The sequence below is a fragment of the Anolis sagrei genome, chromosome 1, assembly GCF_037176765.1.
Source record: "Anolis sagrei isolate rAnoSag1 chromosome 1, rAnoSag1.mat, whole genome shotgun sequence".
NCBI lineage: Eukaryota > Metazoa > Chordata > Lepidosauria > Squamata > Dactyloidae > Anolis > Anolis sagrei.
The window spans coordinates 189,144,177-189,156,877 of NC_090021.1; the positions used below are offsets into that span (position 1 = coordinate 189,144,177).

Below are 12,701 nucleotides of genomic sequence, written 5' to 3' on the forward strand. Positions count from 1 at the left end.
TACGGGACCAGCAGCGTGCTCTTATATGGTTATGGTTTCATTCCGCAAGAACACTTTTTCCCTTTGACAGAAAAATAGGCTACTGAAAAGAAATCCAGCTTTTTTCCCCTAATTTTCATCTTTGTATTGTAATTGTTGCGTGTGCAGTCAAGTCATTTCCAATTTAGGGTGACTCTAAGGCCAACTATTACAGGGTTTTCTAGGGATAAGAGTGTGACTCACCCAAGGTCATGCAACAAGTTTCCATGGCTGAGTGGGGAATTGAACCCTGCTCACCAGAGTCATAGTCGAACACTCAAATCAGTACACCATTCTGGCTTGTAATTATTATTTAAATGGAAAACTTTTTGTTAATGTCAAGAGGAAAAAAATGTGGATCTTCTGAATCTTTTTTGAACTTCTGATCATTTTATGGTTGTGGGTAGGAAAAACTCAAGTTATAAACCAGAGTGTCTGAAACAGGCAAATGAGTATGACCAGGATGAGAAGGAGGCATACCTATTTTTATTCTGTTTATTATTTAATTTATACTCCACTTTTTCCAAACTATGTGAGCATAAGATGTTGGTCTGCTACTCTGTGGAAGAAAAGGTCTTAGGTTTCAGTAAGCATGCCTAATGTGGTATTATTTAATTTATATATCTTTTTACTAATTTTCCAGACAAACCCTTCCAGGTTAGTTACATTCCAGCTAGTTTTAAAATAGGTAAAGTTCAAGGTTTTCCCCTGACATTAAGTCTTGTCGTGTCTGACTCTGGGGGTTGGTGCTCATTTCCATTTCTAAGCCGAAGAGCTGTTGCTGCCCGTAGACACCCCCAAGGTCATGTGGCCGGCATGACTGCATGGAGTGCCATTACCTTCCCACTGGAGCGGTACCTATTTATCTACTCACATTTGCATGTTTTTGAACTGCTAGTTTGGCAGAAGCTGGGGCTAACAGCAGGAGCTCACCGGATTCGAAGCGATGACCTTTTGGTCAGCAAATTAATCAGTTCAGTGGTTTAACCCACTTCACCACTGGGGGCTCCAGTTTTAAAATAAGATAACATATATTTCTTATTATTGCATTTGTGACTTAAATGACGATTGAGTAGACATTTAAGTGATTTGATAGAGCAGCTAAATAGCTTCCTCTGAAAGGCTGCTGGCACTGAAATCTCCTGAAACATTCCTAACCAAAGTGGTTTTTCTGTAACTTCTGTAATACTTTGTTTGGTTTCATGAAAGATGTGTTTTTCTGAGGAATTTCTAACTTAAACTATCCCATAATAAGCCTCAATTCATATGTTCAAGTATCTACAACTCACTGTGTTTTATTACTGCCCCCCCCCCCCAAGTGAAATCACTGATTGAATTCACATTTGATTTAGAGGTTTGGACTTGGATTTTTTGCATAACAAGCACCATTGCTGATGATGTCTAGTAATTGCTATATTCTTATTTGAAGTAAAATTCAATATCTGAAGCACCGAAGGAATATATTTGTCCATTTGTAAAAACATAAAATTTATTTATTCTTAACAAACACTCCATTCACATAGCTTGAAAATAATTTTATGCAATATTTTAAATAACTTTGCGTAGGGCACGAAGTTTGTATGTACTGAACCATCAGAGAGCAAATGTGTCATGATCTCAGTTAGCCAGGTGGACAGTTTTGGATTTTGGCGTATTTTGGATTTCATAATTCCAGATAAGCGATGTTCAACCTGTGCTAAATATTCCTTCATAACCAAATACTTTGGAAACAAGCAATCAAATGCAGCAGGTACAGAATATTAAAAGCAGAAAATCAACATAATGGAAACAGAAGGAAAGGACAGAAAATCAAAGGCAGAAGATACAGTACTGCAATATGCCATGAATTTTTCCATGATACAACTAATAAAAAACAAGCATCACACACACACATATGATATTTGTGTGTGTGTGTGTGTATTCCTCTCTCTCTCTCTATATATATATATATATAGAGAGAGAGAGAGAGAGAGGAATAAAATATCTTGATGTCTGTAAGGTTTCTAATCTCTGGCAAACCTGAACAGAGAGTATGAACAAATGAAACACCTAAATATTCCTGAGATGTTCCAGCTCTCACTGTTTGAAGGTCTGCTTACTCTTGCGTCCCATCTCCAAGATACATTTTAGTCCCAGGCATTTTGTGTAAGGGATACTCTACCTTTATTGTATCACTTCTAAAAATGCCAAGTTCTGACACATCCCAGAAACTGTGTGCCGATGCTTATCGTTGTACAAGAACGTTTTTCATATGCCTTCCCAGGATCTTGTTCCTCTATAACTAGTAGAGAACTTGAAAAATCAAATATAAGACTCTATTTTAGGAGGAAAATTTCCTTATGAAAATCCTGTATTGTCATTTTGGCAGGCATTGGGAGAAAGAAAGACTTACTTGGCCAATAAAACATAGTCCAAGTACATTTGAAAGTAGTAATTTATTACTGCTGAAGGAAGAAATGGATTTAAGCTAATTATGAAAAGTGGAGTAATTGTTCCAAAACAATTGCAATCAATTATTACCTAAGCCAGTTATGCAAATATAAATGTGAACTTCATTCTGGGAACTGAGCTATTTTTGTGTGGTAAAGGGCAGTAGAAACAATTACTGTACAGTATAACATTTTCTGAGTGAAATTAAGCCGTTCAATATATGCTCAGCAATTAAAAATCAGTTTGAACAGCATGTGCATTTTTGCATCATAAACTGCCATTGAAAAAGTGTCAGAGAATTAGAGATGAAAAACTGTATAGAAATCATAATTGTATAGGAATCAGTAATCAGAATTTAAATGGGGAGGAGGATTGTAAGACACGGACTGCATGTAGTCCCTTGGGGTCCCAGTGTGGTTCCCCACAACCCCCAATTTTTAACTGAAAAAGGCTTTCTAGGCTAGATCCTCTTCCCAGGCCATTTTAGACTGAATGGTGTTGTTAGGTTTTCAAAATAACAATAAGAGACAGTCTAAATCAGAGGTCCTCAAACTATGGCCCGGGGGCAGAATGCGGCCCTCCAAGGTCACTTACCTGGCCCTCGCTGAGTCGTTACAGATTCAACCTAAATCTGTAACGACTCAAAAGCAAACAACAACAACAATCCTATCTCATCAGCCAAAAGCAGGCCCACACTTACCATTGAAATACTAATAAATTTATATTTGTTAAAATTGTTCTTCATTTTAATTATTGTATTGTTTTTAAGTGAGTCTCCGGCTCAGCAAAAATAAGCTGCTCCTTCTTCCTTAGGATATCCTTTAAAATATTTAAACATGGATATCATGTGTCTTTTCAACCTTCTCTTCTGCAGGCTAAACATACCCAGCTCTTTAAGATGTTCCTTCTTGGTGTGTTCTTGTTCCGCATTGTCTATGATTGGAGAAAGAGCCTCTACTTTATTCTTTAATTCCAGATTCTGTATTTGTGAACTGTCCTCCTCCCCAGAAACATCCCACATACATTCGCCCACTCAGTTGTATCTAAGAAGCTCTCCTCCTCCCCAACATGTTCTACTTCCTCATCTGTTTCTGAGTAGAAAACTTTGAATTGATTGTGTAACTCCAGATTCACAAAACGATGCCTTGTCTTCCGCCTCCTCCTAAGTGTGATATTCCCCCAATCATCGGCATGACCTCCTCATAGCCAAACTTTACATGTTCATCTTCTGTGCATTGTGCATCTAAAATGGTTTGCTGGGCTGTGTCTACAAGAATTTGAGTTCCCTCATGTCCTGAAATGTAGCAAGTTGCTGGATCTTCTCTTCCATTGAAGCAACCTGTTTGCATTTATTCATGATGTCGTTTGCCAGGTGTGTGACAAACATTCCACAGTCCTACAGATGACCGCAGCTTCTTCTCCATGCTCTATAATTGGGTAATTAAGTTTAAAAGTAGGAACTTCATCCAGAATTCCTATCCCCTCTCTTCAAAACACCTCACTTTTTTCCTCCTTTGCTTTATTTAGAGATTGAATGCTGTTAAAACTGGTTTTGCCAAGCACAGCTCACCTCCTGCTTCTTCCATCTTTGGCCTCTTCTACTAGCTCTGCCCCCAAAAAGGTCACGTGACCTAGCTGAACCTCTGCCCCTCAAGCACATGGCCTAAGCTTTCATCCTGGAAGACTTCGAAAATGCTTAGAAAGGACATATTTGGTCAGACATGGATCAATTAAACCACAAATACTGGTCCCATGTATATGGATATCCTAATGTGTCACATTGTTCATAATTATAAATTACATTTATAAAACATTGCCTTTGTGAAGAACTTGCACCAAAAACTACATTTTTAAAATCGACCAGTCTACAATAAAGGACACCTGTCAGCTTTGTATAAAGGATAAGCTTCCAAGACCTCAAAGAAGGGATGTCCTTTATAACCTACCTGGCAATCTTGTCAGAAGGCCTTTTTGGGGGGAAAAACCCATCAAATTAGATGTAACTTCCAATCATTCAACTTTAAAGAAGCAGTTTCTTCTGCACTTCAGTCATGTTGACAACCTGGCATATTATCTTTACAGTCTGGAGCCTACGAGACACATTTGTCAAATCTGGTTGGGGAAGCATTGCCTTTTTGGCTCCTGACCCCAAATGGGCCCCCCTTAGCTCAGTGTTAGGGTCCCTAAAAATTGTTGTTCATTCGTTCAGTCGTCTCCGACTCTTCGTGACCTCATGGACCAGCCCACGCCAGAGCTCCCTGTCGGCCGTCACCACCCCCAGCTCCTTCAGGGTCAGTCCAGTCACTTCAAGGATGCCATCCATCCATCTTGCCCTTGGTCGGCCCCTCTTCCTTTTGCCTTCCACTTTCCCCAGCATAATTGTCTTCTCTAGGCTTTGCTGTCTCCTCATGATGTGGCCAAAGTACTTCAACTTTGTCTCTAGTATCCTTCCCTCCAATGAGCAGTCGAGCTTTATTTCCTGGAGGATGGACTGGTTGGATCTTCTCGCAGTCCAAGGCACTCTCAGAACATTCCTCCAACACCACAGTTCAAAAGCATCTATCTTCCTTCGCTCAGCCTTCCCTAAGGTCCAGCTCTCACATCCGTAGGTTACTACAGGGAATACCATGGCTTTGACTAGGCGGATCTTTGTTGCCAGAGTGATGTCTCTACTATTTTATCGAGACTGGACATTGCTCTCCTCCCAAGAAGTAAGCGTCTTCTGATTTCCTGGCCACAGTCTGCGTCTGCAGTAATCTTTGCACCTAGAAATACAAAGTTTGTCACGGCCTCCACATTTTCTCCCTCTATTTCCTAAAAATTAGCAAGAGTAAAAAAATTAAAAAACTAAAAATTAGCAAGAGTAAAAAAATTCTAAAAGTCACCCATTTTCACCCATCTGTTAGCAACAATGTGTAGTGTTTACAGTATACTCTGCAGAAAATGCTTCAGCTGTCCTCCACAAAAAGAAAAATCAGCCTTGCCGATTTAGTAAATGTTTGATTTTTATACCTGTTTTATATACCTATATATCCAGGGTCATGGAAAACTTTCTCGGGAGGAAAAGGGTCGCAAGTGGAAAAAGTTTAAGAAGTTCTGCAGTAGGGAACATGTGTGACCGCTAGACCACAACATGTTGCTCACACTAAGTTAAATGGTCAGCTGCATCTCAAAAGATAGAAGGTATATAGACTACATCAGAAATGTGAAGGAATGTGACATTATTTTACTTTGACCACTAGAAGCCTGTCTCCATTCTTGAAGTTTCATTAGCTGAAGGATTTAAAACTTTCATACTGTTCTCTGAAGTCTGATCTTTTATTAAAATAATAGTTTCAGGAAGTTAGTTCCTCTGTACTGGATGCCAACTTTGGGCTTTCTAAAGCTGAATTGCAGATATGCCTTGGAATTTGGAGACTTCTTGCTTGGCTGTCTAGTTCAGATGAGCACCAGTCACAGCTTACCTTTAGCATAAAGGGCACCCAAGGTGACAGGAGAAGGATTTTTGTCAGGACTGGGTTGTTTAGGCACAGATTTGCCTTTACCCTCACATTGTGGTGGAGAACTGGATCTGGATCACATGCACACTTAGATTATGTTCACTTTTTTAAATGTCAGATGAATTTAGTGTAACATTTTAGGGAATGGGATTGATGGCAGATTCACATCCAGAACTTTGGGGGAGAATTGAGTATTTATTTATTTGTTTGTCTCTTAGTTAAACTTATATATTGCTTTTTTCCACTACTAGCTCAAGGTGATATATGTGGTTCTTATCCGTACGTTATCCTCACAGTTAGCCTCTAGAATAGATTAAGCTAAAAGAGATTGACACATACTCATCTACTAAGATTAATAAGTGAATGAGGACTGGAACCATGAACGTCACAAGTTTTGATCTTGTGAAAAATAAGAGTTTGCTTTTTATCGTGTTCTATTTCATTTCACCAAGCAATGGGAAAATAAATATTTATTTGAGGCACTACTGAAGATATTAGTGTTTTATATGGCCAGAATTTGAAGCTTCTTAGCTTTTCGTTGATGTGGAATTTGTTGTATAAACCTTATTACAATCAAAACAATGTTAATCTGATTTCTGAAATATCTTTTGTTCTACAACCAATGTTGCTAGTGATGCATTCATATATTTTCCCTACACGAGGAACTGTTTTAAAAGGGTGCTAGTGATTCTATAATGGGAAAAACATGACAGTGCTAAAAATAAGTTTCATCACAGTCAGCCCTCCACATTTCACTGGTGTTAGAAACACAGGACCCCCATGAAAGTGGGGAAAAGTGAATAAAAACACTTGTTAATGTGAGGGAACACATATCTGGGTCCTACAGTGCGACTCTATTGTCAACCTCTGGTGGACGTTGGCCTTAGAGTTGGCTGGAGGATCTAAGGATTTCCATAGAGACCATATTAATCTGTGAATAATCCAATCCACAAAACCCACAAATGTGGAAGGCTGGCTGTCATTCCAAACTAGGCATGGCATCAAATATCTGGAAATTTATGATTTGTGAGATAAACATACATTTCCAAGATTTTTTTGTCATTTTTATTATAGTTACACAACACATCTACTCAGTGCAGCTGACACAGTAATATGTCATAACACACCCTTTGAAAGCTTTGAGTTACAGTACTTTTGTACATTGCATTTTGGTACTTCCAGTCCTATATTGAATATGACTGTCCCAAATGGTTGTATAATCATTTTCCAAATTGGAAAGGGACCCTTCCTCATCTATAGAATTTAAACGAGTTTGATTTGACCGCCTTGTGACTAGTTTGAAACAAAACTGCTCAGTTATAGACTTATATGTGCATGAAACACGTATATGTTCCTAATAGGTATTTTGCCCTTGGTTAACAAACATGCAAATTGAAACATTTTCCTTTCTTACTTGAACCTGAGGCTTCTTATTCTATACAAGCACAAATAAGTAACGGTAGAATTAAAAGCAAAAGCTGCAGGATTTTTATATGTATTCAGCAGAGCTTAAGTGCCTCCAGCAAAGTTCATTCATGTTGTTTAGAGATACACGAAACAGAAGAGACAATAAGGGAGAAAGCTTTATGGAAATGTGGGGCAAGGAGAATGGTAACAGACGTCTATGTATTTATTTAGTGGTGGGGATAAGGCTGTGGGGAAAACAGGTTGCTATAAAGCTTAATTCCTGAAAGTATATAACAACTATTTCTCCTCATGTATGAACCGGTGTTGTGTATAAGTCGAAGGCAGGTTTTAAGGGCAAAATTATATGATAAGACCCATGAAAAGTCCAAGTTCATTCTGTAGCAAGGCAAAAACTTGAATACTGTCTTGGAGATGCTGCAGTCAATCCAAAGAGGTCCAATGGGAAAGAAAATAAGGCGGGTTAGAGCTTCTTTTATGTGATCCCTTTTTAAAATAAGGGTGAGGATAGTCACATTGACCTGTGGATAAGTCGACCTGGGCTTTTGAGTTTAATTTTTTGTCAAAAAAATCTAGGCTTTTACATTAGTATATAGGGTAAGTTGTGTTTACTCCCATGTGGGATAAAAATTAAACACTTTCTCCCCACTACCACCCTTTTATACTCTTCATCCCCATCCCCTATCTGCACTACCAGTGGTCAGGGATTATAAGATTTACAACCCAAAGCCATCTAAGTACAGACAGTCACCAACTTATGAACAAGATGGGTTCTGTAGGCTTGATCTTAAGTTGAACTTGTATGTAAGTTGGAACTGGTACGTTTTTAAGTGTAATACCACACACACATATACATGCGGATTTGTCAACTACATTAACTACAGTATTATGGTGTCATCTTCGGATAGCATAGAGAAGAGTTAACACCCCGGTAGTGTTTCTTTTACTGTCTGTGATCCTTTTCAGAAGATTTCACCTCACTTTCTGTCCCTGTGAGAATTGGATTTTGAAAACTTTACTTCTTGTGGAAACAAGGATTGGTGTTAAAGCTTCAGTGGAGACCTCCTTTTCCCCATGATAACTCTTTCAGGAGCGAATTTACCTTCTTGAGGGGTAGATTTCTCTCATTTCCTGTTGTCTCGCCCCCATTCTTAACTGTGAGCTGCTTGTAAGTCGGATGTTTGTAACTCAGGGACTACCTGTAGTACCAGGTTGGGGTGGCTAAATTTTGACTGTTACATAAGTGAAAACAAAAGCCCTCAATACTAAAAATTAGGTATTGTGGATATGAGCTGTAGTATAACAAGCTGTAGCTTCCAAATATAATTAGGGTGAGAGTAGAGAGGATGATAAGAGCAACTGAGTATTAGTTTTTATTTTGTTTTGGAATAACTGTAATTTATTAAGAATGCTGTGAAATCAAATTTTATAGTCATTTAAAGCATTACTAGAAGACACTACTGGATTTGTGTAAGTTACCAAAGCAGAGCGAGGGAGTATTTCAAAATAATGTTATCCTAATGTTGATATACTTGTGGGTGTCATACTTCTGAACAAGCTGCTGATTTTTGAAGGAGAGCTATTGAGCCTCCCTCACAAGCAAAAATGTGACACTGAACAGACAAGGAAAATACTAAAGTGGGAAACATTGAACAAGTCATGTTTTTACAGTGCAAAAAAGGAACTGATTATAACAGGTAGGAGTTTGTAGTGGAGGAAACACCGGAACTTGTAATTGAAATTTGTAAGTGATTTTAGAAGGACACTACTATATAGTCATGCCACACTTTCTTTATTATGCATTTTGTAATTTTTCTCCAGAAAACAACTGTGAACCTTTGTTGTCACAAACCGTAAATATCATTTTTAGATCACAGAAAATGTACTTCCCTTGGCTAACACACTGCAATACTATCTTGTATTTCAGAGCTTTGAAAGTTAACAAAAGGCAAGATGGATGCTACGGTAATATTACCGATTCTGAAGAAAAAGTTGGCTTTCCTTTCAGGTAGAGTTCCTGTGATTTTACTTTTTTAACTTGTTGTGTTTGGACAAATTGAATTATTGAGCTGTTACCTGGTTGCCCCCGTCCCTTCCTTCTTGTTTTTTTTTCTCCCCATGTCAGGAGAGACTTGAGAAACTGCAAGTCACTTCTGGTATGAGAGAATTGGCCATCTGCAAATATGTTGCTCAGGGGACTCCTGGACGTTACCATCCTTGTGGGAGGCTTCTCTCATGTCCCTGCATGGGGAGCTGGAGCTAACAATGAGAGCTCATCCGCGCTGTTCCCAGATTCGAAACTCCGACCTGTTCGTCTTCAGTCTCCTGGCACAAGGGTTTAACCCTTTGTGACATGGGGGGGGGGGGGAGTCCTTCTTGTTAAGTCACACAAATACATAGAAATTCCACATATGCCAGTTTGAATTTTTGTTTTTCATCTTTAGCAACATGTGATTCCTTCTAAAGTGCAAAGACTATAAATTACTATAATATTCAGGGTGTTCAGGTTTCTCTCCAGATTTATCTATTCAAATTTTGCATACACAGTTTGTTATGTTTTACTTTGCTGAAAATGCTGAATAAATCTGAACTCAAGAAGTTGCATATTTCCTTGTGAATAATTCATTATAAAAGTGTGGGGGGCCATTTTAACATAGTCTTTTGCTCTTTTGACTACACTTCAAACAAAACTACTTTCATGCTCTTTTGTTGATAGTAGTTTACTATCATTTTAAAAGGTTCAGCTTTTTAGTTAGCATTTCATACATTTTGAAATCAAAGCTGGACCCTGGAGAGTTGGCTGTCTGCCCAATTTCCCACTTTGTTGTGGAGGAGGAGTGTTTTAAGCAGGTTTCCTTTAATAATGGAAGCTTTGTTCCTAATAATTTCTGCTGAGCAACCACAAAGGGCTTTCTTGTCATCTTTAGAACCAAATATATATTATTAAGTACCTTATTTGAATGTGATCCCTATTTAGCATCTGTTACATTGGAATCATACCTCCCAATCCTCCTCTAGGTTTGCCTCATACTTGGGGATTTGTTCATTGGTAAGAGGGCACAATATCACTATTTCTCTGAGGCATTGACTCATAAATGAGCTGTGGTTCTAAATGTAACTCAAAAATAATGTTCTTTCTCATAACCAGACATCATTTGAAGAATATACTCTAAAACTGCATTGCTAAAAATTAGTGTACCATTTATGCCTTGTCAGTCATTTTCCACTGCACTTTGGCCATGTTACATTGCCAGAAGATCTAGACTATGGTCTGTGCAACCTTTCTTGAAGTATTTGTGGCTGAAATAGATGTGATTTATTTATTACTACCTTGGAGACCTGGTGGTACCCTGGTTATTTGAGAAAGGCATTGTTGTTTTTTTGAAGTTTGGTAATATCAGTTTGGTAATGCCTAACACTATTTATTAGAAAAAGCCAGTCTTTTGTTTTTTTATGAATGCTTGCAATAGAATATGCATAAGGATGTGGGTGAACTACAATTCCCAGAATTGTGGGTCAATCCTTCCCAACTCCTGCCATTATTCAAAGGTGGCCATGTTGGGCCTGTGTGCCAAGTGTGGTGGAGATCTGATATCAGCTGGGTTTAGTGATATCTAGGTAAGGGTGAACGACAATTCCCAGATTCCCAGGGCAACCACCCACAAACCCAGCCAGTAATCACAGTTGCCCTTGTTGGTTCTGTGTGCCAAGTTTGGTCCAGATCTGTTGTCGGCTGGGTTCAGTGCTCTCTGGATAAGGGAGAACTACAACTCCCAGATTCCCATGGCAATCACACTCAAATCTTGCCAGTATGCACAGTTGGCTATGTTGGGTCAGTGTGCCAAGTTTGGTCCAGATCTGTTGTTGGCTGCGATAAATCAAGGTCAGTGCCCCAAAACCTGATCATGGTTCTGCATTCCAAATGTTCTTCAGGTCCATTATCAAAGGGGGTCACAGTACTCTGCCTTGATGCAGGGTGAACTACAACTTCCATCCTGTTGAGTCAGTCCTCCAAACCTCTCCAGCTTGTTCAGTTGCTGATCAATTCCTCTTTGTGTTTGCTGTGTGCCATAGGAAAGGGTTAAGGGAGAGGCAGTGGGCAGGGTCATGCAAATTCCACACAAGGAACCCTGGGATGCCTGCCTGTGGTGGAGGAAACACATCAAATCTAGGATGAAATTGTCCTGAAATGAAAGCATTCCTTGGGTGATTAGTGTTTGGGGAGGACATTGGCAGCATTTGGGCTACACGTTCATGACGCTCACTATAACCTGCAGTGTCAGTTGAGGAAGTGCCTTTGGAAACTTTCTCAGCACTTGGAACCATAGCCTGTTTGTGGAGGTGGGAGGCTGTCTGTCACCTACACACACATTTTTCACTTTTATTATATGTGTATTACAGTATTTGTATTTTGCCCTTCTCACCCCAAAGGGGACACAGGGTGAATCACAGAACATACATATGAGATAAGCATTCAGTGCCATTGTATACAAAATTAGACAATTATACATAGATAAGATACGTGTGTACACACACATGTGTGTGTGTGTATATATATATACACACACACACATACACACATACATACATACAGAATTTCCCTATCTTTTGGCATCTTGGAAAGTGTTGTGCTCAATTCCGGCCATGGGGGGTGTTGCCACTCCATCTTCTTATCAAAGAGCTTGTTCGTAAATTCCTCCTTTTTGGATTGAATCACTGTCATTCCTTAATGGATGCCTCAGAATACCTCCCCACTTTTAAAAAAGCGGTACCTATTTATCTACTTACATTTGCTGTTGAACCATTAGGTAGGTGGAAACTGAGCTAAAGACCAGGAGCTTCCCCTGACCTGGGCTTTGAACTGGCAGCCTTTCAACTGACAAGATTGGCTACAGCAGGTGGTTTAACCTGCTGTGCTAAAGCCTGGCTCCTGATGCTAGATAGAGATACAAAGTATGAGTAAGATATGGAATGAAGACAGTAGAGAGAAGGAAAATACAACCTTCCAATTTCTACTGATTGCCACTCCAATTTGCTCCATCCAACGTGGCTGGTGGTGAGAGATGATGTGAGTAGCAACCCAGCAACGTATAGCAAGCTACACATTCTCCCCACTGCTGCCTTATATTGAATGAATGAATGAACCAGAATAAGGGGGCTGTATTGACCTCCAGTGGAATTGTTTATGTCCTTTGCGTGGAGCAGGAAAAAGAAAGATTCCTGTAGCATTTTGCTGATTTTATACTTGAAGTTGCTTCTTAGAAGCAAGCATTTCATTACAAAAGAATCCTCTCTTTTATAGCGAGACATAATTGTATTGCCTTTAAA

General features: G+C 39.1%; 1 protein-coding gene across 2 annotated transcripts in view; it reads left to right on the forward strand.

Moving 5' to 3' along the window:
* Positions 1–12,701, forward strand: part of SESTD1 (SEC14 and spectrin domain containing 1) — an 85,944-nt gene that overhangs the window by 17,418 nt on the left and 55,825 nt on the right. For both annotated transcript variants that reach the window (XM_060779882.2, XM_067471186.1), the window contains exon 3: positions 9,301–9,381. In XM_060779882.2, coding sequence (XP_060635865.1) covers positions 9,327–9,381 — 55 coding nt within the window. In that variant the 5' untranslated portion in view covers positions 9,301–9,326. The remainder of the gene's footprint in view (positions 1–9,300; positions 9,382–12,701) is intronic.